Source organism: Staurois parvus, unplaced genomic scaffold (genome assembly GCF_062004578.1).
Source record: "Staurois parvus isolate SC_StPar_1 unplaced genomic scaffold, SC_StPar_1.0 ptg000719l, whole genome shotgun sequence".
NCBI classification, from domain to species: Eukaryota; Metazoa; Chordata; class Amphibia; order Anura; family Ranidae; genus Staurois; species Staurois parvus.
The window spans coordinates 12,148,596-12,170,201 of record NW_028318515.1 but is presented as its reverse complement, the minus strand read 5'-3'; the positions used below and the strand labels follow the sequence as shown (position 1 = coordinate 12,170,201).

General features: G+C 41.1%; 1 protein-coding gene across 2 annotated transcripts in view; it reads right to left on the bottom strand.

Annotated features, from left to right (window-relative positions):
* The window catches only part of ADGRD1 (adhesion G protein-coupled receptor D1), an 827,296-nt gene that overhangs the window by 274,286 nt on the left and 531,404 nt on the right, over positions 1–21,606 (bottom strand). For both annotated transcript variants that reach the window (XM_089653751.1, XM_089653752.1), the window contains one exon: positions 12,770–12,881. In XM_089653751.1, coding sequence (XP_089509877.1) covers positions 12,770–12,881 — 112 coding nt within the window. The remainder of the gene's footprint in view (positions 1–12,769; positions 12,882–21,606) is intronic.

Here is a 21,606-nt window from a genome sequence, read left to right as displayed (position 1 = left end):
TGCCATTTCTGGGTACATCTGTGCTGTCATTCCCTACAGCACAAGCTGATCTGCAGGTTCTGGCCAATGATTTATGGCTAAACCAATGACAAAATAGAGATCTGTTTTGACAAACAACAGAGTTCTTTACAGACAGCAGTGATGTACCATCTTTCTTTTTTTGCCCCTGGAAAGCAGGGAGTAAAAACAGGCACATGGTTTGGTAAAAGCAGCACATACTACACACAGTACACATTTTTAGAAACACAGTTAAAACTTTGATTGCGCCTAGATGTTAACCCCTTCCAAACCAGTGTCATTAGTACCATGACTGTGTATAGTATTGATTAATGCATTAGTGATCACTGATCACTGTATTAGTGTCACTGGCAATGTCAGTTAGTCAGTTCCCACAAAGTGTCAGTTAGTGTCAGATTTCCCACTGCCCTTTTCCTTCCCACTAAAAGTCACTGATCACTGCCATTACTAGTATAAAAAAAAAATACATAAAAATTCCTGTATATATCCCACAGTTTGTAGACGCAAAACAATTAATATACACTTACTGGTATTTTTTTTAACCAAAGATGTGTAGCAGAATACATTTTGTCCTAAATTTTATGAAGAAATCAGATTTTTTTTAATTTTCTTTGTATTGGATATGTTTTAAAAAAGAAAGTTCCATTTTTTTTCTAAATTGTCATTCTTTTTTCATTTATATAATAAAAATAAAAAACCCAGTGGTGATAAAAAGAAAGCTCTGTTTGTGTGAAAAAAGAAAGATGTAAATTTTGTTTGGATACAGTATTGCATGACCGTGCAATTGCCAGTTAAAGTAGCACAGTGCCAAATAGCAAAAAATCTCCTAGTCATGAAGGGGGTAAAATCTTTTGGAGCTTAAGTGGATAAATAAGAGCAGGAACTACCAACTAGCATCAAATGTCAACATGCCAGATTTACACTCACTTTAAAGTATTTAAATGTAGGCAATTTAAATCTAAGAGAACACAATAACAATAACATTATGTCACGGTAAAACAACATTAAGTAGTTAAAATGCTTGCTTGACGGCAGAATATTAAACGGCAAGGTTGGGCTCTCATATGTAGGTAACATTCTCAATAACTGATCCTTTCTATTCAAGTTTGTTAAATCCGGGTAATTAAATATTTCTGTTTTTAATTGTGTTGGTATGATTGTGATAAAAGATTACTATTGGAGAGTTTTTAATAGTTTTGTTTTTCAGATTGTTTGTACGTGAATCAGTCTGACTCTAACAACTAAAATGAAAACAATTTTATGAAATAGCTAATGCAAAAACTCTGCTAGCCACAAAATGAAATGCTATTCAGCCTTTGTTAGTTGTTACTCTCCAATGATGGCTAAAACAAGTTTAAATACCAGGTAGTCTCCAGGTTACACAATAGGGTCTGTAGGTTTGTTCTTAAGTTGAATTTGTATGTAAGTTGGAATGGGTAAATTTTTTTAAGTGTAGCTGCAGCCAAAAAAAAATATGTTTACGTTTTTTGCATAGCGTAGGGAAGGTTAACACCCCTGTAACGTTTGTTTTGTTGTCTGTGCCCCATTCAGAAGATTTCACTTCACTTTCTGTCCCTGTGACAATTGGATTTTGAAATTTTTGGGTTGTTGTGGAAACAAGGATTGGTGATAAATCTTCAGTGGATACACCTTTTTTCTACCTCTTCTTAGGGGTAGATTTCCTCTCACTTCTTGTTTCTCCCTCCATACGTAAGTACAAGTCATTCGTAACTCGAATGTGCATAACTCAGGGACTGCCTGTGTGATAGTCAGTCATGTTTGTACTGATACTGCAGCAGAGCTCAGCTGTATATTAACCACTTGGCCTCCAGAGGATTTACCCCCCTTCCTGACCAGGTCATTTTTTGTGTTTTCCCACAAACAGAGCTTTCTTTTGGTCGTATTTGATCACCTCTTCGTTTTTTATTTGTTGTGCTATAAACAAAAAAATACCACCAATTTTGAAAAAAAACCCAATATTTTAGACTTTTTCCTATACAATAAAAACATATCCAATAAAAAAAAGTTGAAATCAAATTTCATCATAAATTTAGGCCAAAATTTATTCTGCTACATGTTTTTGCTAAAAAAAAATTCCAATATGTGTAAATGAATTGGTTTATGTGAAAGTTATAGCATCTACAAACGGCGGTATATATACTGGATTTTTTTTCTTTTTATACTAGTAATGGCAGCGATCAGCAACTTATAGCGGGACTGTGGGACTGCGGTGGGCATTCTGACACTGGGTGAGAACTGACTAAATGCCACTGACATCCCCATTGACACTAATACAGTGATTAGTGGTAACAAAAAGTACTGACACTGTACTAATGACACTGGGCAGGATGGGGTTAACTTTTGGGCGATCAACTGTGTGCTGTGTGTGTATTTTACTATGCATGTTGTGTTTACACACAGGTCTCTCCCCTGTCAGCTTTACAAGGCAATCGCTGAGTGACGGCCAGGATCTGGTGATTGACATCCCTTGCCGCCAATAGCGGTTCGGGTAGGGCAGTTTGCGGGTGCCCCCTACCCAGAAATACAAATCACGTATATATACATGATTTTGTGCAGCCCTGCCACCCTGTAGCAGTACTTCTACAATAGGATGGCAGGCAAGCGCTTAAACTACTACTCCCCATTAGCAGACTATCTATAAAAGTGTATCATAACTTTTTGGGATGGGAAAGTCATATACCTTTCAGTATATCATGGCCCAATCATGCCTGCAGTTTTGTAAAAAGAAATAACACACCAGGAGGCTCAGATAAACCCACTGATTTTTTTTTAACTGCTGCTTTTTCAATATACTAGCATCTGAATGCAATATTTTAGGTGGAATAGGGTAATACATATGACATCTTGCATATATATTTTACAAATATTTTTCTAGGCCTATACACCAACGAAAAGAGTTGACTGAAGAGGCTAGAGGAACAAAAGGAATGGTTTCAGCTCTGATAGACCCCTGCAATATTTACATATTTAGACATCATACACACTGGTCATTTGAACGCCTTTGCTCCTGGCAGGAAAAAAGCATCATACAAAATTAAATTAAGTTGCATTTTGCAAAAGCATTTAGGCATGTCATCATTTGGGTGTTCATTCATTTATACTGGCCAGAATATTAATTTATTCTGGCCTTTGGAATGAATGTATGCTCAAACGCTAAACACGCCTAGCAATTAGACACATTTAGGCATGTCAAGCATTTTTTTTGCCCAAAAGCTCTCTAAATGCTTCTTTTCCATGCTACTGATGTCATAAACGCCTATATGTGTATAGCCACATAGGTGCTCCCATGGCAATCTGATTGCTATGGGGGCACCCATGTTAGCTCACTCCCGAGTCAGCTCTGTGCATCCATAGACACACAGAGCCTGGCTCAGCCTTGCCCCCAACTCTCTCCTCACCAGCTGTTATTGACAGCAGCAGGAGCCTATGGCTCTTGCTGCTGTCTCTCTGTCCAGTGAGGAGAGAAAGAACAAAGAGAGACGCTGCTCTCGTGCACATTGCAGGATCAAGATCAGGCTCAGGTAAATATTTAGAGGGGTTGGGGGTGGAGCTGCATGCAGTTTTTTTTACCTGGATGCATAGAATGCATTAAGGTAAAACAAAACCTTCTGCCTTTACAACCACTTTAAAAAAATGCCAAACAGCTGTAAAAGCGCATTTATTTATGCCCAATGTGCACTAACCCTTATCCATGGCTGTTACCGAAGATGGTTTTAAATAAACCAGCCTGTCATTTGTGTTTTCAACAGACCATTTAGCTAGAGCAATCTGCCAATGCTTGTTCTCTGAAACTGTGTTGAAAAGTTTAATGATAACACTCAGTGAATAAGTAATGTTGAATACGTATGTATTATTCCCTGCAGGAGAAAGCTCAAAAACAAATGACTCAGAGAAATATCCTTTGTTAATGGTATAGAAATGTATCCTTGTAATAGCAAACTTACCCTATGTCCTAGATGTGAAGAATGGAAAAATTCCACTGTTCCTGATATAGATCTCCCGTTGTTATCAATATAAAGCTGGGTTTTCTTTTTCAAATTATCAATACGCAGCTGGCTTTCCTTTTTGAAATGGCTCACACATTATCACACTGATATTATCAATACCCAGTAACAGACAGCTTGTATGAATTACATAGACAGAAGGTTGTTATGGCTGTCCAAACCGTAAATATACTTTATATGTTTGGACTGAAAGTTCTGATTGTTCCATTATTTTCTAATCATTTGGCTGGTGAATTTCAAAATAATAAAACCTTTTACAATAGTAATGAAGTGCAGATGATGGAATGATAAATTTAATAAAGTGTAACCTTTTTGTAAATGAGTTCCTTCAAAACTGTTTAGCTCAAGTCCAAAGAGTCAGAAAGATGACATTCATTAACAAAGAGTGGCACAGGAATAAAACCTGTGCCATGCTTCCAAACTGAGAAAACTGAGCAGATCCTGTAGCTAATTAAAAAAGAAGAACAAGTCCCTTCATTAAAAAGGAGCAACTACCTCAATTTTCAATGCAGTGTGTGCCCCAGACACAGCATAAAGAGCAGGAGAGCTGGAACTGCTTGCTCTGGTTCCCTCTGCCCATTTATCTAATCAGCTGAGAAGTGGAAGACTGTTAACCCTAAGTTGCCAAGGTCAACAGTCAAGAAAATAGGCAGGGTATGGAGCTTTTCCTACCTATATGCATGCTCTGCTCGTGAAGTGTGTTCACTGCTTGGGGAGGGAGAGGAAAGTGGGTTGTTTGCCGCATTATCATCAGTCAGTTCTCATCCTGTACGCCTGGTCCAACCTGGTGGGGATCTGATGCAGTTTTCTATTGAAAACTGCCACAATCCCTTTGATAATTAGTTAGGGAAGAGCTTTTGTTTGTTCTGAACTGGGTTTGGGTCTGAACCTGGGCCTGGGCAGGAAATTCCATGACCCACAGCTGACTTACACAAAGTGGCAGGGATTGCTCCTGACACCATTGACAACGATAGACACATGGCCATATTCTGTCAATAACATCACAAGCAATATCTGTCCCTTTGTGCATATCAGCTGCAGAGTGGAGAATTCCCTGCCCACAGCTCATTGTCCCAGGAATAACAGCTGACTTCCAGGTTTAGATCTGAATCTGGGTTGGAGCAAACAGACTTATCCCTAGTAGAGAGGTACTGAATATGTTTTTTTTTTTTTGTCTAGAAATACACTTTAAGGCTAGGTTCACACTTGACCACAGTCTGCAGGCTGATTGTGGATGCAGGAATCACATCTGCCCCCCCCCCCCCCACAACCATATGCAACCAAATCATGCTGCTCTTACGAAATGCGGGAGACTGCCATTCATTCTGAATGGCACCCCCATGCATCTCAGCCTGCAGCGCGTTTTCGGATGTAGGAACTGCTGGGAAACCACATAGTCGAATGACCATGTGGTTTCTTCCAGCCTCTTTTTAAAAAGGTGCATGCAAGCTACGAGCAAACGCGGGCCGCACAGCCTGCAATAGTGTGCACTTAAAGCGGAGCTCCACTCAAAAGAGGAAGTTCCGCTTTAAGGACTGCTCCCCCCCTTCCCATTAAAGATTGGCACTTTTGGGGGGTGGGGGGGAGCAGGTACCCAAATTTGACTAGGTCCAATCACCTAGGCGACTGGAAGCGGAAGGTGTCCTCCCTCCCTCCCTGTAGTCTTTTGGGACACGTGACAGGTCCCAGAAGACTAAAGGACCATTTATGAAGCGCAGCAATTCTTGCGCATGCGCAGTGGGTACCTGGCTGTGAAGCCACAAGCCGTTACAGCCGGGTGCCCACACTGAAGATGCCGGCGCCTGGAACACAGGATGGCCGGTGAAACGGGCTGCGGGGGACACACCGTGTGACCGAGGGACAGGTGAGTGGCTGTTTTTTAAAAGTCAGCAGCTACAGTTTTTGTAGCTGCTGACTTATTTTTTGACAGGGTGAGTGGAACTCCACTTTAAGAGTTTCGAAAAAGTTAAAATCTGAAGGTACATATTTCATATTTACTGTAGTGGAAGCACCCTTGTACTTTTATTGCAGAAGATGTGTTAGGTAGAATGAATAAAGCATCTGGTGTGCCCTTTTACTAATGTAGAGCATATTTACTGCCAATAGCAATTAGAAATGAAACCCTGCACGTAGTTATGAGCCTTTTTTTCAACAGTGTAAAGCCATATTGTTTCGGACTAGAATGTCATTTGTTTAATAAATGATTCTGACAACATCCCCTTTGGAAAGATGGATTGTTTATCTAAGCACAAAATAACTCCGACCAGTTTAAGCAATTAAGCCAATGTGGGAGTAAGTCATGCTTTGGGGACAGCTGAATAGAATATTTGGTAAATGGAGCCTATTGCCTCCTTGGGTTGGCAGACTGAGAACATTACGACATACAAGCACTGGCCACAGCTCTCCAAAGGCTTTTTGAATCTCCTTGGATCCTTGATATTTAGTTATGCTACATTTGGCCAGATGACTCCAAATACAATGAATTTGTGCAACAAACATTTATTTTGGCTCATTTCGATAGATTTTACTTCCAAGTTTGTATTGTCAGCAATTATTTGCCAGGGTTTGCTTTAAAAAAAAGGGGGGTGGGGAGACTCAAGTTGTACAAACACAAATTGCACTTTTGTTGAAAACCAAATCCACTTTTGTTGTTTTAAATGTCAAGTGATGGAGTGTTCCAGTTCTGTGTTACTTTGACATTATAGTAGGAGTAAACAAACTCCAAAGTCAGTGTAGTATTTGATCAAAAATGACCTGTCAAAAGTAACCAGACGAATTGTCCTAAAACCAAGCATGCAATTTTCAGTCATCAGCTTACTTTACCTTGTGCTTCAATTTAATTATTTTCTGGTTTTGTTCTTTCATATTGTGAAGAAAATATTCAGCTTTGTAAAACCGATTTTAATTGTTCTTTTATGAGTGCATAGGCACGTGAAATATATAGAACATACAGTTCGGCAGGGGTGCAGAACACCATGTTTAATGCTGCAACTAATCAAATATTTAGTGGCCACGGTGAATTGTTTCTGGTTGGGTGGGTTGGCTTCTCAGATGTGACACTGTTATATGTGTGTCAGTGGGACACATGTTCGTGTAACTGCATTTTTAAATATAGAAAACAATTTAAAAAAATGGTTTTATGCTATGTAAGATTTTCTTTCTTCCCAGGACATATATTAGATTCATTTGAATGGTGTGAGCATCTCATTGAAGTGTTACTAAACCCACAACAGTAAAATCAGTCTGTATATGCAGTGAAGCATGCTTGTTATACTCACTGTGGAACCTAAGGGGTTAATTATCTGCATTGTGTAAAAAGGCTGTTTGATCCTGACTTCTCTGCTCCTCCTCTTGTTCAAATGTCCACGTCTTATCTCCTGATAAGACAGACTGAACCCGTAGCCATTTTGCACATGCTCAGTTTAGTGTGTATTGTTAGAAAGGTTTTTTTTCTTGGGAGAGTGCATGTGATCAGCACAGGGCCAATCTTCACTGTCCAGACAGAGGTCATGGGTGCACCCTGCTGGAGCAGAAAGAAAACTCCTCCTACAAGCTTTAACCAGTGATCTGCTGAACACTGACAGAAGTCAAAACACTGCTATATACTGTTGGTGAGAAAGGGTATTTAGCAGTTTATATTTACTAAAATAATTGCATTTCTATGTTCTGTGTACTGTGGGAAACCAGACAGAGTGAATGCAGGGTCCTGAATTTAGTAACACTTTAAGATTGGCAGGATTTGACCCCCAGAGGGAGAAGGGGCTGTGTGCTGGTTTATAATCTGACCAGCATGGAGTTCTGGTGAGTGTCCTGATGATCAGTGCCAATCTGCTCTGTGACATTTGCCAGTTATCGGCAGTATTTTCCTCATGATGTGACAGCATAACAGCAACTGTATTTACTTGGTGATCTGCTGTGTCATTGGACACAGCTGATCACATGGTAAAAGGCCTCTGTAACTGGCCTTCTACCTCATCACATGATTGCTGTGTCCGTAGGACACAGCGGTCACAGAGATCGCCGGATGCGCACTGCAGGGGGCACATGGGAGGGCATGTTCTGGGGGATGTCATATGACACCCTCCGAGAACTGGACCACCACACTGTAGCCGTCATTCAGCTATAGCGCGGTTGGCAAGTGGGTTACTTATTTTAATCAAAACAACATCCTTTCCTTTTCAATCTGCAGCACTGTAATATTCTATAAAATGCTATACATTATGGCAACCTGGAGGGGTTGGTGTACGGAACATCCCCAGAGATGCCAATTCCTGCTCATGTGACTGGCTTTCTGATTTTCCCAGATGTCTGCATTAAGATACAGAGAATGCCTACCCTCTGACTTGTAACAAAATGTCAGTTTTGGTGAGATGCTGCTAACCGGCTAATCACTTCTAAAGGGATGTACACCTTGCAAGTTTTCCTTGCTAGTGCATCAGCTGACTAATAGTGAAACAGTTACTTCTATTCAGAATCAGTCCTGCACAAGACATGATCCAACTAAAAGATATCCTTTCCGGCCCATTCACACTAGGATGCAATATGGGAAACCCGCATTCCCCACACCGTGTTCAAAATGCACTTCAGTTGTGATATGTAGCAGGTGTCAATGTTAACTTCTTGCCAACCAGCTACTGTAGAAATACGGTGGCAGGTCGGCACGACTGGGAAAAACCACGTTTTAAAACGTGCATTTGCAAAACAGGTCAGGGGCGCCGTCCAGCCGATCGCGGCCACGGGTGTCAGCCGGTCATTACCTACCATGTCCCGGCGATTAGCGGCAATCACTGACAGAGGGGACGGCTGCAGTGTTTACACTGCAGCCGTGCTTTCTGTCAGCCCCCTGTCAGCTCCTGACATGCTGATCCGGAGAGAAGAGTTTATCTCTCTGGATCAGCCTTGTTCCCGTGCAGTACACACCCCCGCCCCCTAGTAAAACACTCCCCTCACACAGTTAACCCTTTTAGTAAATAAAAAAGTTAACCCCTTCCTCCCCAGTGCCATTAGTACAGTGTCAGTGTGTTTTTTTTTGCACTGATCACTGTATTGGTGTCAATGGGGATGTCAGTGACCCCAAGTCAGTTCCACCCCAGTGTCAGAATGTCCGCCGCAGTCCCGCCATAAGTTGCTGATCGCCGCCATAAGTCGCTGATCGCTGCCATTATTAGTATAAAAAGAATTTAAATCCCAGTATCTTTCCCGCCATTTGTAAACGCTATAACTTTCACGTAAACCAATTAATTTACACGTATTGTTTTTTTTTTTTTAGCAAAGACATGTCGCACAACACATTTTGGCAGAAATGTATGACTAAATTAGATTTTTACATTTTTTTTTACTGGACATGTTTTATAGCATAAAGTCCAAAATATTGTTTTTTTTCCTCAAAATTGTCAGCTTTTTTTTTTATAGCGCAAAAAATAAAAACTGCACAGGCGATCAAATACCACCGAAAGAAAGCTCAATTTGTGGGAAAAAAGGATGTAAATTTTATTTATGTACCGTATTGCATGACCGCACAATTGTCCGCTAAACTAGCGCAGCGCTGTATAGCAAAAAAATGGCGTAAATTGCAGTATCTATACCATAGTTTGTAGACGCTATTACTTTAACACAAAGCAATCAATATACACTTATTGGGATTTTTTTTACCAAAAACATGTAGCAGAATACATTTTGGCCTAAATTTATAACCAACTTTGAGTTTACTATATATTTTTTATAGCTGAAAGTAAAAAATATTGTTTTTCTTCAAAATTTTTGGTCTTTTTTGGTTTATAGCGTGAAAAATAAAAAGCGCACAGGTGATCAAATACCACCAAAAGAAAGGGTGCAGCATTGCATGACCGCGCAATTATCAGTTGAATTAGTGCAGCGCCCAGTAGCAAAAAGAGGCCTGGTAAGGAAGGGGGGTAAATCCTCAGGAGGGCAAGTGGTTAACACCCCAAACACAGGTCCCTGCCTGCACTGAATCGCATGTTGCAGAAATATAATGCAATCTGTTGTTGTTGTCGGTTGTAGTGCATTTTACAAAGTAGTGCATGCACTACTTTTGGTGCTGTGTAGTGCACTTTCAAAATGAATGGGCTCAAACCACACCACACTGAATCACGTGACTCGCACAAGAATGTGCAGCGCCTGTGCGATTCCTATAGTGAACTGGCCTTCAGAGGAGAAACAGATAGGACTCTGCAACAAAGCTTCTAAAAATTCCTGCAATGTACATTGATCAGCCAGAGGGGATTGTTTTTCCCTTAACAAAAGTGGAGTTACTCTTTAAAAACATAAGCACAATGCTTGGGGCCTTATGTATCAATGAGCTCTTAATAAGAACTTAAATTACTTCTCCTAAACATAGAACTTGTCCTGAAGGTCTGAAAGCTATAGGAAAATAACTGTTAGTAAGAAAGCAATGATAATCTGGTCTTCTCTAGCACCAAGCTAAAAAGGTCCAAATCCAAATTATTGAATAGATCAGCACTCAAAGCCCCAAACTTCAGAGACTAAACTAGGATGTTTCAGTCGGTGCATAACAAATTTGACATGCTATTCATGAGTAATAAGTGACAGATGTGTTATTGCAACTTTCAGAATCCTCATAGACAAATGGTCACCTGGGGTCCTGCCACAGTATTACTATCTAGCACTATCAATTTATGCAGCGCTTTACATATATATTGTACATTCACATCAGTCCCTAACCCTCAAGGGGTGTACAATCTAAGGTCTCTAACTTACATTCATACATACACATACTAGGGCCAATTTAGACAGGAGCCAATTAACCTACCAGCATGTCTTTGGAGAGTAGGAGGAAACCCACGCAGGAACAGGGAGAACATGTAAACTCCAGGCAGTTGGTGCCATGGTTGGAGTTTGAACCAGCAACCCTAGTACTGCTAGGCGGACGTTCTAACCATTAAACCACTGTGCTGCCCATATTTGGTATTATAAATGAATGGTTTTAAAAATATCTACTTTATTTTCTACTAAATAGGGCTGAAATTACAGATCTCATGTTTTCTTCTAAGATGCACAAATACAGTTTCTAAAAAAAATTAGTTTGTTAGCTATTTTTGTCTGGTTGTTGTTGGTAAAATATTGCTAAATTACAAGCTACATAGAATTCTAGAGGGAAATAATTAGCTGTGCAAATGTGTCAATCATTCACACAAGAGCAACAAATCTTCACCATAATTTTGCTAACGTGTTTATTTTCTACAATGGCCAGCACCATCTAGTGCCAATAATGTTGTATTTTTTTAAATGAGGTATTTCAGGACAAAATGCTACATTACTGCCACTAGATGGCGCTGCTTATTTTAGGCAAAATACATACTAAGGCTAGGTTCACGCCTATGCAGGTTGCATTTGAGGCATTTCTGCATTGCGTTTTGTGTTACATTTTTGCACTTGCGTTTTTAATGCGTTTTGAATTTTTTTCTTTTTTTCTTATTGCTAGGCAGATTTTAAATGCATAATGCAAAAACGCGGCAAAAACACATTAAAAACGCAACAAAAAACTCAATACATGCTTTTCTGCAGCGTTCCCATTGAAGTCTATAGAACCAAAAACGCAACATTTTGCGTTCAAAAAAGTCTCTGTCCCTTTCCATAAAACGCACCGGGTGAAAACGCAGAGATGTGAACCTGTCCCATAGGAAATCATGGACTGTACTGCGTTTCAGCAGAAAACACTTAGGTGTGAACCTAGGGTAAGAAAATTACGGTGAAGACGTTGTGCCTATGGGAATGGTTGACATGTTCGCACAGCAAATTTTTTATACATAGACCCTTTAGTGTTTTAACTGGCTCAGAATGCAATCACAAGTCTAGGTATAAATAAAACAGTAATCACAGCAGAGTCAGGAAGAAGAAGGGATGGGAATGTTATTGCAACTATTTTCAGGGCACAGCCTACCCTCAGTCTATTTCTTCTAGTTTGTATTGAATCCTTCATCTTCTGAGCCTAGCGTCCCTAGTAACTACTATAGCTCATGAAAGCTGCTCCTCTGCAGTTGCTATCAGAATCTGGAATAGAAAACCTGTGTTTTTTCTCTGATCCCAGGATTGTTCACTTTCCAAGTTATTATAGCCTACCTCACACTCTCTGGAGTAGGAGAACAAAGTTGCCCAGCAAGAAATCAAGTAACAGGAAGTTGCAGGATTTCCCAGAAACACAGTGAAACTCCTGGTCAATCTTGGTGCAAGGGATAATTCCAGATTGAGATTAAAACATATTTAAATGAACTTCTTTTATTTGCTACCTCTTGGACTGTAAACATAATGTTTAAAGTTTTTTTTTTATTACATCTGTTCAATAAATGCAAACATACAGCCATAAATCAACATATCAACATATCAACATACAGTTGATACAGCCATAAATCTTGTGAACTGATAACTTGCTACCTGTACTGACATCTATCATTTATATTGTTCTCTCTGTGGACTACTGAATATCCTACACCAGAACGTCTAGAAAAAAAACCAATGCAGCTACCACATCTAAAATATTTGCTCTTGGGATTAGATTTTCTTTACCAGTGAACCAAGTGGATTTGCTGCCTTACATTGATCCAATGTTTCCTACATAATAAAAACCATTCAGTGATTGTCTGAGCGGATCCTTACTTTTTTATTTGGTTATCTAGGTTGTCTAAGAAAACTGACATTATTTATATTCATTTCAGACTTATATTTAAGACAAGAGGGTATGCACATACCGTTCCAGGAACAAACCGAAAGCTGACCAGTAGAAGGATCTGGGCAACCAGAATGGCAAATGAAAGGTTGGCATGGATATGATACCGCTGATTTCGGATTGTGCTCACTGAGCTGTATTGAGAAAATAAAACATAAAATCATACTTAATTATAGTTACTTATGCATATGTAATACATATATACATGCTTTTATTTATATGAATATTAAGACATATGACATATGAGCACTGCGGAAGGTGCAGGGTGAAGGGAATGCACACATGAGAAATGTGGATGGAGGAGGGGTGCAGGGGTCAGAACTTTGGATAGATAGGGGGTGAAGAGGCGAGAGCTGTTGATGGGAGTGAACCTTGGATAGGGGGAGGTGCAGAAATGAGATGTGTATGCAGAGATGAGCTGTGGAGGGGGGGTGCAGAGGAGATCTGTGGACAGGGGCATACGGGTGATGTTAGTGGGTGAGCTGTGGATGGGGAGAGTGCAGAAGTGAGATGTAGAAGCAAGAACAGAGATGAGCTGTGGAGGGAGAGGTGCAGAGGTGTTCTTTGGACAGTTACACAGAGGTGAGCAGTAAAAGAGGCAAGAAGGGATGACCAGTGGATAACAACTTTTGGGCTGTTGTTTAAAGAAGGGGGACATATTGTTTGGGGGCTCTGTATTGAGGTATGGCTGGGGGGGTGCAGAGGTGAGAGCTGTAGATGGAAGAGGGGTGCAAATGTAAAAGCCGTAGATGGAGGGGGGTGCAAAGGTGAAAACTGTAAATGGTTTGGGGAACAGAGATGAGTGCTGTACATGGGAGAGGGGTGCAAATATAAAATCTGTAGATGGAGAGTGATGCAAAGCTGAGATTTGTAAATGGATAGGGGGAACAGAGGTGAGAGCTGTACATGGGAGAGCGGTGCAAACGTAAAAGCTGTAGATGGAGGGGGGTGTAAAGGTGAAAAATTGTAAATGGATAGGGGGAACAGAGGTGAGACCTGTACATGGGAGAGGGGTGCAAACGTAAAAGCTGTAGATGGAGGGGAGTGAAAAGATGAGAATAGTGGATGGATAAGGAGAACAGAAGTGAGAGCTGTGGATTAGGGTAAGCTGTGGAAAAAGGTGGTGGGGGGGGGTGCAGAAGTGAGATGTGGAAGCCTGGACAGATATGAGATGTGTAGGTGGGTGCATAAGGCAGCACAGAGGTGAGTTGTGGACATGGCAAAACAGAGGTAAGTGGTGAAAATGAGGTGCAGGACTGAGCAGTAGATGGCTAATTTTGGGATGCTGCTTACAGAAGGAGGCAGATCTACTGAGGGATAGCAAAGCATACAGAATTCAGTGTTCAGCGGTCAAGAGAATGTAACGTTTGGCACGGCATACATGGTGCAGCCATCCAAATTTTTGAACATACCTTGTGCATTGCATACTCCGTGCTCTTTATGCTGTATTATACTGAATGTTACATACTTCTTACTGTTGTACGTTACATGTTAATGACCACTGGACTGTACTACTGAACGCTGCACTCTGTAAAATAGGGTCTATGCTACATATTCCTAAGCCCTATACTTTATATGCTGTAATACACTTTACATGCTCTTGACTACTGTACTCTGTGCACAAGACTGGAGGTTACATACACCTAACTATGAAAGTGAAGTTATACTTTACATAATCCTCACAAATCTGTATGTGGGGATTGCAGCAGTCAAGTGTGCACAGGCAGGGGTAAGGATTACGTAATGTACAGTATAGTGCAGTATACAAGGGCAGTGATCAAGACTATGCAATGTATGATACCTTCTACAGCACTTTCTCACATAGTTTGGGCCTCTATACTCTGGACTGTCCATTACAAACCCCTGACCACTGCACTATTCATACTGAGCTGTACATGATATATATACATATACTATATACAGTATATATACAGAAAAGCATATGTAATGGAGAAGTCTCTTAAAAATGATTGTGCTACATCTTTGAAACCCTCACTTATGGACCACAAGATGAAGATAGAAGAAATAAAGTGTAAAAAAGAAAACAAATACAGCCATCACATAAGCTGCAATATAATAAATGTTTGCTTTTGGGTTTAATACCTCTTTAAACTTGCTCTGCTTGTTCATAAACCATGAAAACAGCACCTAGATCACCTAGGTGGTCGACAGTGTCGGCCTTCGACACTGTCGACCACGCTCTCCTCCTTGCTGAGCTGCACTCCCTTGGCATCAGGGACGCTGTTCTCTCCTGGTTCTCCTCCTACCTTTCCCAACGCTCCTTCAGCATCACCTATAACACTGCCACCTCCTCCTCCCTCCCCCTCTCTGTCGGAGTCCCCCAAGGCTCCGTCCTTGGACCCCTCCTCTTCTCCATCTACACCTCTTCCCTTGGCAAACTAATACACTCCCACGGCTTCAATTACCACCTCTATGCCGACGACACACAAATTTACCTCTCCACCCCCCACATCACCCCCTCACTCTCCACCTGCATCGCCCACCTCCTAAATGACATTTCTGACTGGATGTCGCTCCACTTCCTCAAACTTAACCTGTCCAAAACCGAGCTCCTGGTCTTCCCCCCAACCCGCGCCCCCCCGCCCATCCTCTCCATCACTACTAACAATGCCACCATCACTCCCACCCCACAAGCCAAAATCCTGGGTGTCACCCTGGACTCCCACCTCTTCTTCCTACCCCACGTTTAATTGCTTTCAAGATCATGCAGACTCCACCTCCGCAACATCTCCAAGATACGTACATTCCTCACCCCAGACACATCCAAACAACTTGTACACTCCCTCATCATCTCACGCCTGGACTACTGCAACTCCCTCCTGACTGGCCTACCCAAACGAACGCTATCCCCACTCCAGTCTATCCTGAACTCAGCGGCTAGACTCATCCACCTCACCAACCGCTCCACATCTGCCACCCCCCTCTGCCAATCCCTTCACTGGCTCCCGATTGCCCAGCGCCTCAAATTCAAACTGCTAACTCTGACCTACAAAGCCATTCACAACGCCGCCCCAAACTACCTAACCGACCTGACACCCAAATACTACCCTACCCGTGCCCTTCGCTCCTCACAGGACCTCCTACTCTCTAGCTCCCTGGTCTCCTCCTCCCACGGCTGATTGCAGGATTTCTCCAGGACCTCCCCCATCCTCTGGAATTCCCTACCCCAGTCCATTAGACTGTCACCTACCCTCATCACCTTCAGGCGCACCCTGAAGACCCACCTCTTCAGGGAAGCCTACCCCACCCTCACCTAACAACTGACCTCCTCCACTCCTCTTACCACTTCATTCCCCACAGCCATTTCCTTTTGTTCCACTTCCCCTCCCTCCTAAATTGTAAGCTTGAAACCCCTCGTGTATTGTATTGTTTCTGTCCTGTCTCATGTTCTGTCCCCCCTGCTATTGTACAGCTCTGAGCAAACCCTTTGGCACTATATAAATACTATATAATAATAATAATGTATTCTCTGCAGAGCTCTATTTGGTCATATCTATCAAAAGTGAGACGTTCATGCATTTGTAGTACAGGGTATTCCAATTCTGCATCAGTTTAATGTGCACTAATTTGAAATAACAGCCTACAGTATGCCAGAGTGACCATTGTATTTAAATGGCTAGGTGTTGCTTGTAATGACAGGCCCTGGCAGACTTAGATCACAGACACGACAAAATAGGTATAAGCCTAATAGTCCAAGTGGATGTCCCAAGGGGTCCAGCTACAACATCATGCTCCTGTAGTAAACAGGGAAACAGAGCAATCTGTTATTGTTGTTCACCTGCCTATGATTTAAAAAAAAAAAAAAAAAAAAAAAAAAAGGATGAACTGGCAGGTAGTTATTGTCTGATGTAGCCACTGCAGTAAAGACGAAGCAACTAAGGTGACATTTTATGTGAGATGCAACCTTGCCTAAGGTTCAGTTTTGCTCTAATCCATCTCTGGGCCCTGAGATTGATAGAGATCAGAGAGATGGAATAACGTGAGGGATAAAGAAATTGTCTCATATTCTTTCTGTGCTGTTCTCTGTTTGCAGAGATTTCCTAAGATTTGATACTGTCTAGAAATTTAGACCTGTGCTGACAGACACATTAGAGTTGTTTGCACTGCAATGTAGCTGGCAATTTGATCTGTTTTCTGTGTGTATAGTATGTCACACTATTCGTATTTATAGACGTGGAATGCAAGACTGTATTATTTTCACTGGAAAACTAGTTTAAATTATGAAAACTGTATATTAAATAAGCATTTCCAGTACACACTCTTGAAATAAATGTATTGCCTATTGTTTCTTATTCTGCAGATACTATTCTTGATCTGTAATGTGATATGGCTAGAAAAGTATATAGAGAGACTTTTAAAAGTTTTTCTGTTGATGCTGTCATCTCTGCATTTGTTTCTCTGCACCCTGCATTTGTTTCTGTGAACATACTCACATCTAAAAATTGTCACCACTGCTAACTTTAAAAATACTATGATGTGCTGTATTTTTAAACATTGCAATAAACATATTCTCTTAGGTTGTAAGCTCCAAGCAACAGGGCCCTCCTAACCCTCTTGTATTGAACTGTATTGTTGCTGTATTGTCTCCCGTTATATTGTAAAGCAAACTGTTGGCGATATATAAATCCTGTGTTATAATAATAATATTAATAATAATAACATTTGTATTTGACTAACATGTATGAAAAGGCATTTGTGTGTGTGTGTGGGGGGGGGGATAGAGATAAAAAAAAACAATAGAAGTTTTAAACCTTCCTGTCTGTGTTGCGCTGGGGAGATTTCCCTTCATTTTTTGTGAATTCCTATCTTGGACAGTAATCACCTGAACACTTGCATTTATTAGATGAGTTACCTGGATCAACTGCAGGTGGCACTGTGGTTCCCTGGGCAGAGGATTGTAATTGCAGTGTCCACCATGAGTGTGTCCCAGCAGCCTGCAGATAGCAGTAATCAGTTTCCACTTGATGCTGGCTGCTGAGAGGGTATTTAGGTTCTTCCCTATTAGTGCCTCTTGCTCCAGTGTTTTGCTTGCTGCCAGGTACTGCTAGCTGTTATGCTGTTCCTGCTCCTGCCTGGTACATTGTACCCTGTATCCTGTTGCCTTGTACTTGCTCTCTCTTCTTCCCCATCCTGGTTTTTGTTCCTCCTTCCCATCTGCTCCTTGCACATCCAGTTTACCCTGCTTTTCTGTGTTCCCCATTCTGTACATTTTGTATATAGTTAGTTGTTAGTTAGGCTTTCTGCTTGTTAGTTATTGGTCAGGTATTATGTCACTGGGTTTTTTGTTCACCGTTTTTTTTGTTTGCTGTGTGCTGGTGTTTGGAAGGATTTTGTTTCACTGTAAATAAATCTCACTTAAAGCATACACAGTCTGGTTCCAGTTTCCTGAGTATAGCCATGCAGATCTGGTCATCCCTGCTGCTGATTCCTGACATAACACTGGAATGAAAGGCACTATTACGGGAGGACCTAAATTCTCTGTCAGCAGCCAGCATCAGGTGGAAACTGATTATTGGGATCTTCTGAATGCTGGGAGACACCCCCTCGTGTACACTGGAATTACAACCCTCCACCCAAGGAACCACAGTGCTACCAGCAGGTGTCTCAGGCCCTGACACATACCTAGTTGTGTGATGACTCAAAACTTTTGACTTTCCCCCAACTTTCTGTCTTGAAGACTAAGGTCTCAAGGCCTGTAGAGTTGAAGCTCCCCAATGAGAATGCAGACAGCAATAAAAACTTGACAAGGGTCTAACTCTTTCACAATCTATACCAAACTAAATCTTTGTCTTTATACACTTTGAATAGGTTTCATTGAGGGCTGCCATAGACCCCCAGATAGTCCCAGGCACACCAGCTAGTCTGACATTTACTAAAGGTGTCAGATGGACAGGTCAGGCCTATCTATCATCTTCTTTCTTTCCAGTTCTGACCACTACCACTACAAGGTGGGAGTTCTTACTCTTTGCATATGATTCTTAATTTATTTTACAATATTGAGAGAGCAGTGGCAAGAAAAAGACACCCATTATTTGGTTACATGGTGGGAGGGTCAAGCAAAGAATCCCAACAGGGAGCTCTTTCTAGTTAGAACTCTGACAGATGTAAAAATCCATTGAATAATTTATTCCATAACAATCACCCAGAGCTAAATCCTGCTTCTTAGATAGTTTATCTTTTACTCTAGAATGTCAAAATCCCTGTCTGTAAGGCAGCCAGAGCTTTTCTGCCATTAATTAGGTCTGCTGCCTCATGCCTAACCTTTAAATTGAATGACCCCCATTCCACACTAAATATAATGTGTTGTCTAATGTGCCTTCTAATAGTATCTCACCGCCTTGGCTACTAACAATCCAGAAAAATAGCCAGTCTCTTCGTCACAAAGTAGCACATTGCAGGTGCCTCTGCCAGGAGCAATGAACCTCAGGGAAGCCATATCACTGTGAGTTACTGTTTTCAATTGGTTAACACGTTGCCTTCACTCTCCATGAATATCTGTGATCTCTTAAATGCAGCCAACTGTCCTCCCATTTTATGTTAACATTTAAACAGCCTCTAGTGACAATCTACTGAAACTTTTCCACCCTGGCAGCCGAATGCCACAGTGCAGATGGTATTCATAAACAATTCATCCACACATCCAAAAGTCCGGTGGGTCAAAACCTTCTGCTAAACGTGTTAAATGTCCATGGATTAATCTAAAATGCTGCTTTTCTTGCCTCAACGGTTTCCATTTTTTCAACCGACACAATGTACTGATTCACTGAGATCACTCTGCACGGGGAATATTAAATCGCAGCCCTTCTTTCAGCTGTCTCCCAAGAACAATTCTCCTTCTGTCTCATGCTAGTGAGTAAAAATCACTGTATATAAATTGGAGCTTTAATGGTGATATGCGGTTGGTAATAACGTTTTTTAAAGCATTGTCTACTTTGTATGATGTTATTCTAAGGATTCTAAAGCTGTAACAGCCTTGGTGAGATACAGAGGTTTTTGGGCAGCTTGAATTTCACATTATTATTCTTAAAGGTACACTCCAACACACAAAATCATTGTATTAAACCCACAAGAACACAGCCTACCTGCCAAGGCAATTTCCTTCCTAAATTTAATCTGCTTATTTTACACATTTTCTATGACTGCTACCATCTTTAATGACTCTGAATTCGAAACTGCAAAAATGCAAGCACCACCCATTGTTCTTGGGAACGAAGATGGCACAGCACAGAATTGTGTGATGAGAGGCCATCATCCTGCTCAAAAACTGACAAAAATGAATGGTTTATGATTTATGTAAGGTCAGATTAACATTACACTTAGTGCACATCCTGAATCGAGCACAACTACATGAAGATGGACAGTCTTCAGAAGGGGATGCCAGTGTATGACTGGTTCAATGGTTGGCTGTATGTTTCCCTGAGCCATAGCATAGCAACATTGTATAATTGTATAATTAGAAATTCTGAAATATTTTGATAGCTTCCTTACATTTACAAAAGCAAATAAAATGAGTCTTACCTATAGAACCCTTAGGCTGCCCAAAGACGTGAGATGACAGTTACATCATCCAGTCATTTTCAGTCATATTGAGCATTCAGTGTTGTTGAGGGGAATAAATAAATGCCATGGGGGTGATTTACTAAAACTGGAGAGCGGAAAATCTGATGCAGCACTGCATAGAAACCAATCAGCTTCCAGGGTTATTTTTGTCAAACTCCACTTTTGTTTGGAAAAAACATTTTCCTCTGGGTGATCTATGTACATTGCAAAGATTATAACATGCTTTGCAGATTTCTACCCTGTTATTTTGGAGAAATAGCTGTTTGTCTGTGTCCATGTACATCATCTGTGTACAGAATACCTCCAGGTTGTCATATTGTATTACATTTTATAGAAAATTACAGTGCTGTAGAATGAAATGAACGGTAATAGTTATATTTATCCCAAAGTTATATTAAAAGGTACCTCCACCTTTGTGGAAAAATATATAGCAAATAAAAAATGTATTAATGTTATAAAGGTTAACAAGTTAAAAATCATTCCATTTCAATCTGCAGTGCTGTATTTTTATTTTTATTTTTTGCAAAATTCAGTGCAAAAGAGGCTTTGTAGAGAACACCTTGGAAAAAGTTATTTTGTGCTTGTGTAAAGAACTCATACTGAGGTACAAGTTACATTTTAGGCATTCTCTGCAACAAGAATGTCATTTTGGTGAGATACTCTCTAAAGCAGGGGTAGGCAACTGTGGCCATCCAGCTGTTGGTGAACTATACAAGTCCCATCATGCCTCTGCCTTTGGGAGTCATGCTTGTAACTGTCAGTTTTGCAATGCCTCATGGGACTTGTAGTTCTACAACAGCTGGAGGGCCACAGTTGCCCACCCCTGCTCTAAAGGTTAAAGCGATACTAAAAATTTTTTTTTTAAATAACAAACATGTCTATACTTACCTGCTCTGTCTAGTGGTTTTGCTGAGAGCAGCCTGGATTCTCCTCTTTTCAGGTACCCTACAGGCTCTCCTGACTCCTCCTTTCTGTCGGGTGACCCCATAGCAAGTAGCTTGCTATAGGGGCACCCGCCGCTTCGTCTGTCTATTCACACTTGGCCCTGCCTTCCCTCGCTCCTCATTGGCTGACTGGCTGTGATGCAAGCTGCCCAATGGCTCCTGCTTGCTGTCTCGGCCAATGAGAAGGCAGAGACCCGGGACAGTTGAGGCTGTCATGCACATCACTGGATCTCAATGGGGCACATGCAAGTATTGAGGGGGCTGGGGCACTGCTGCACACAGAAGGTTTTTTACCTTCATGCATAAAATGCATGAAGGTAAAAAACCTGAGCCT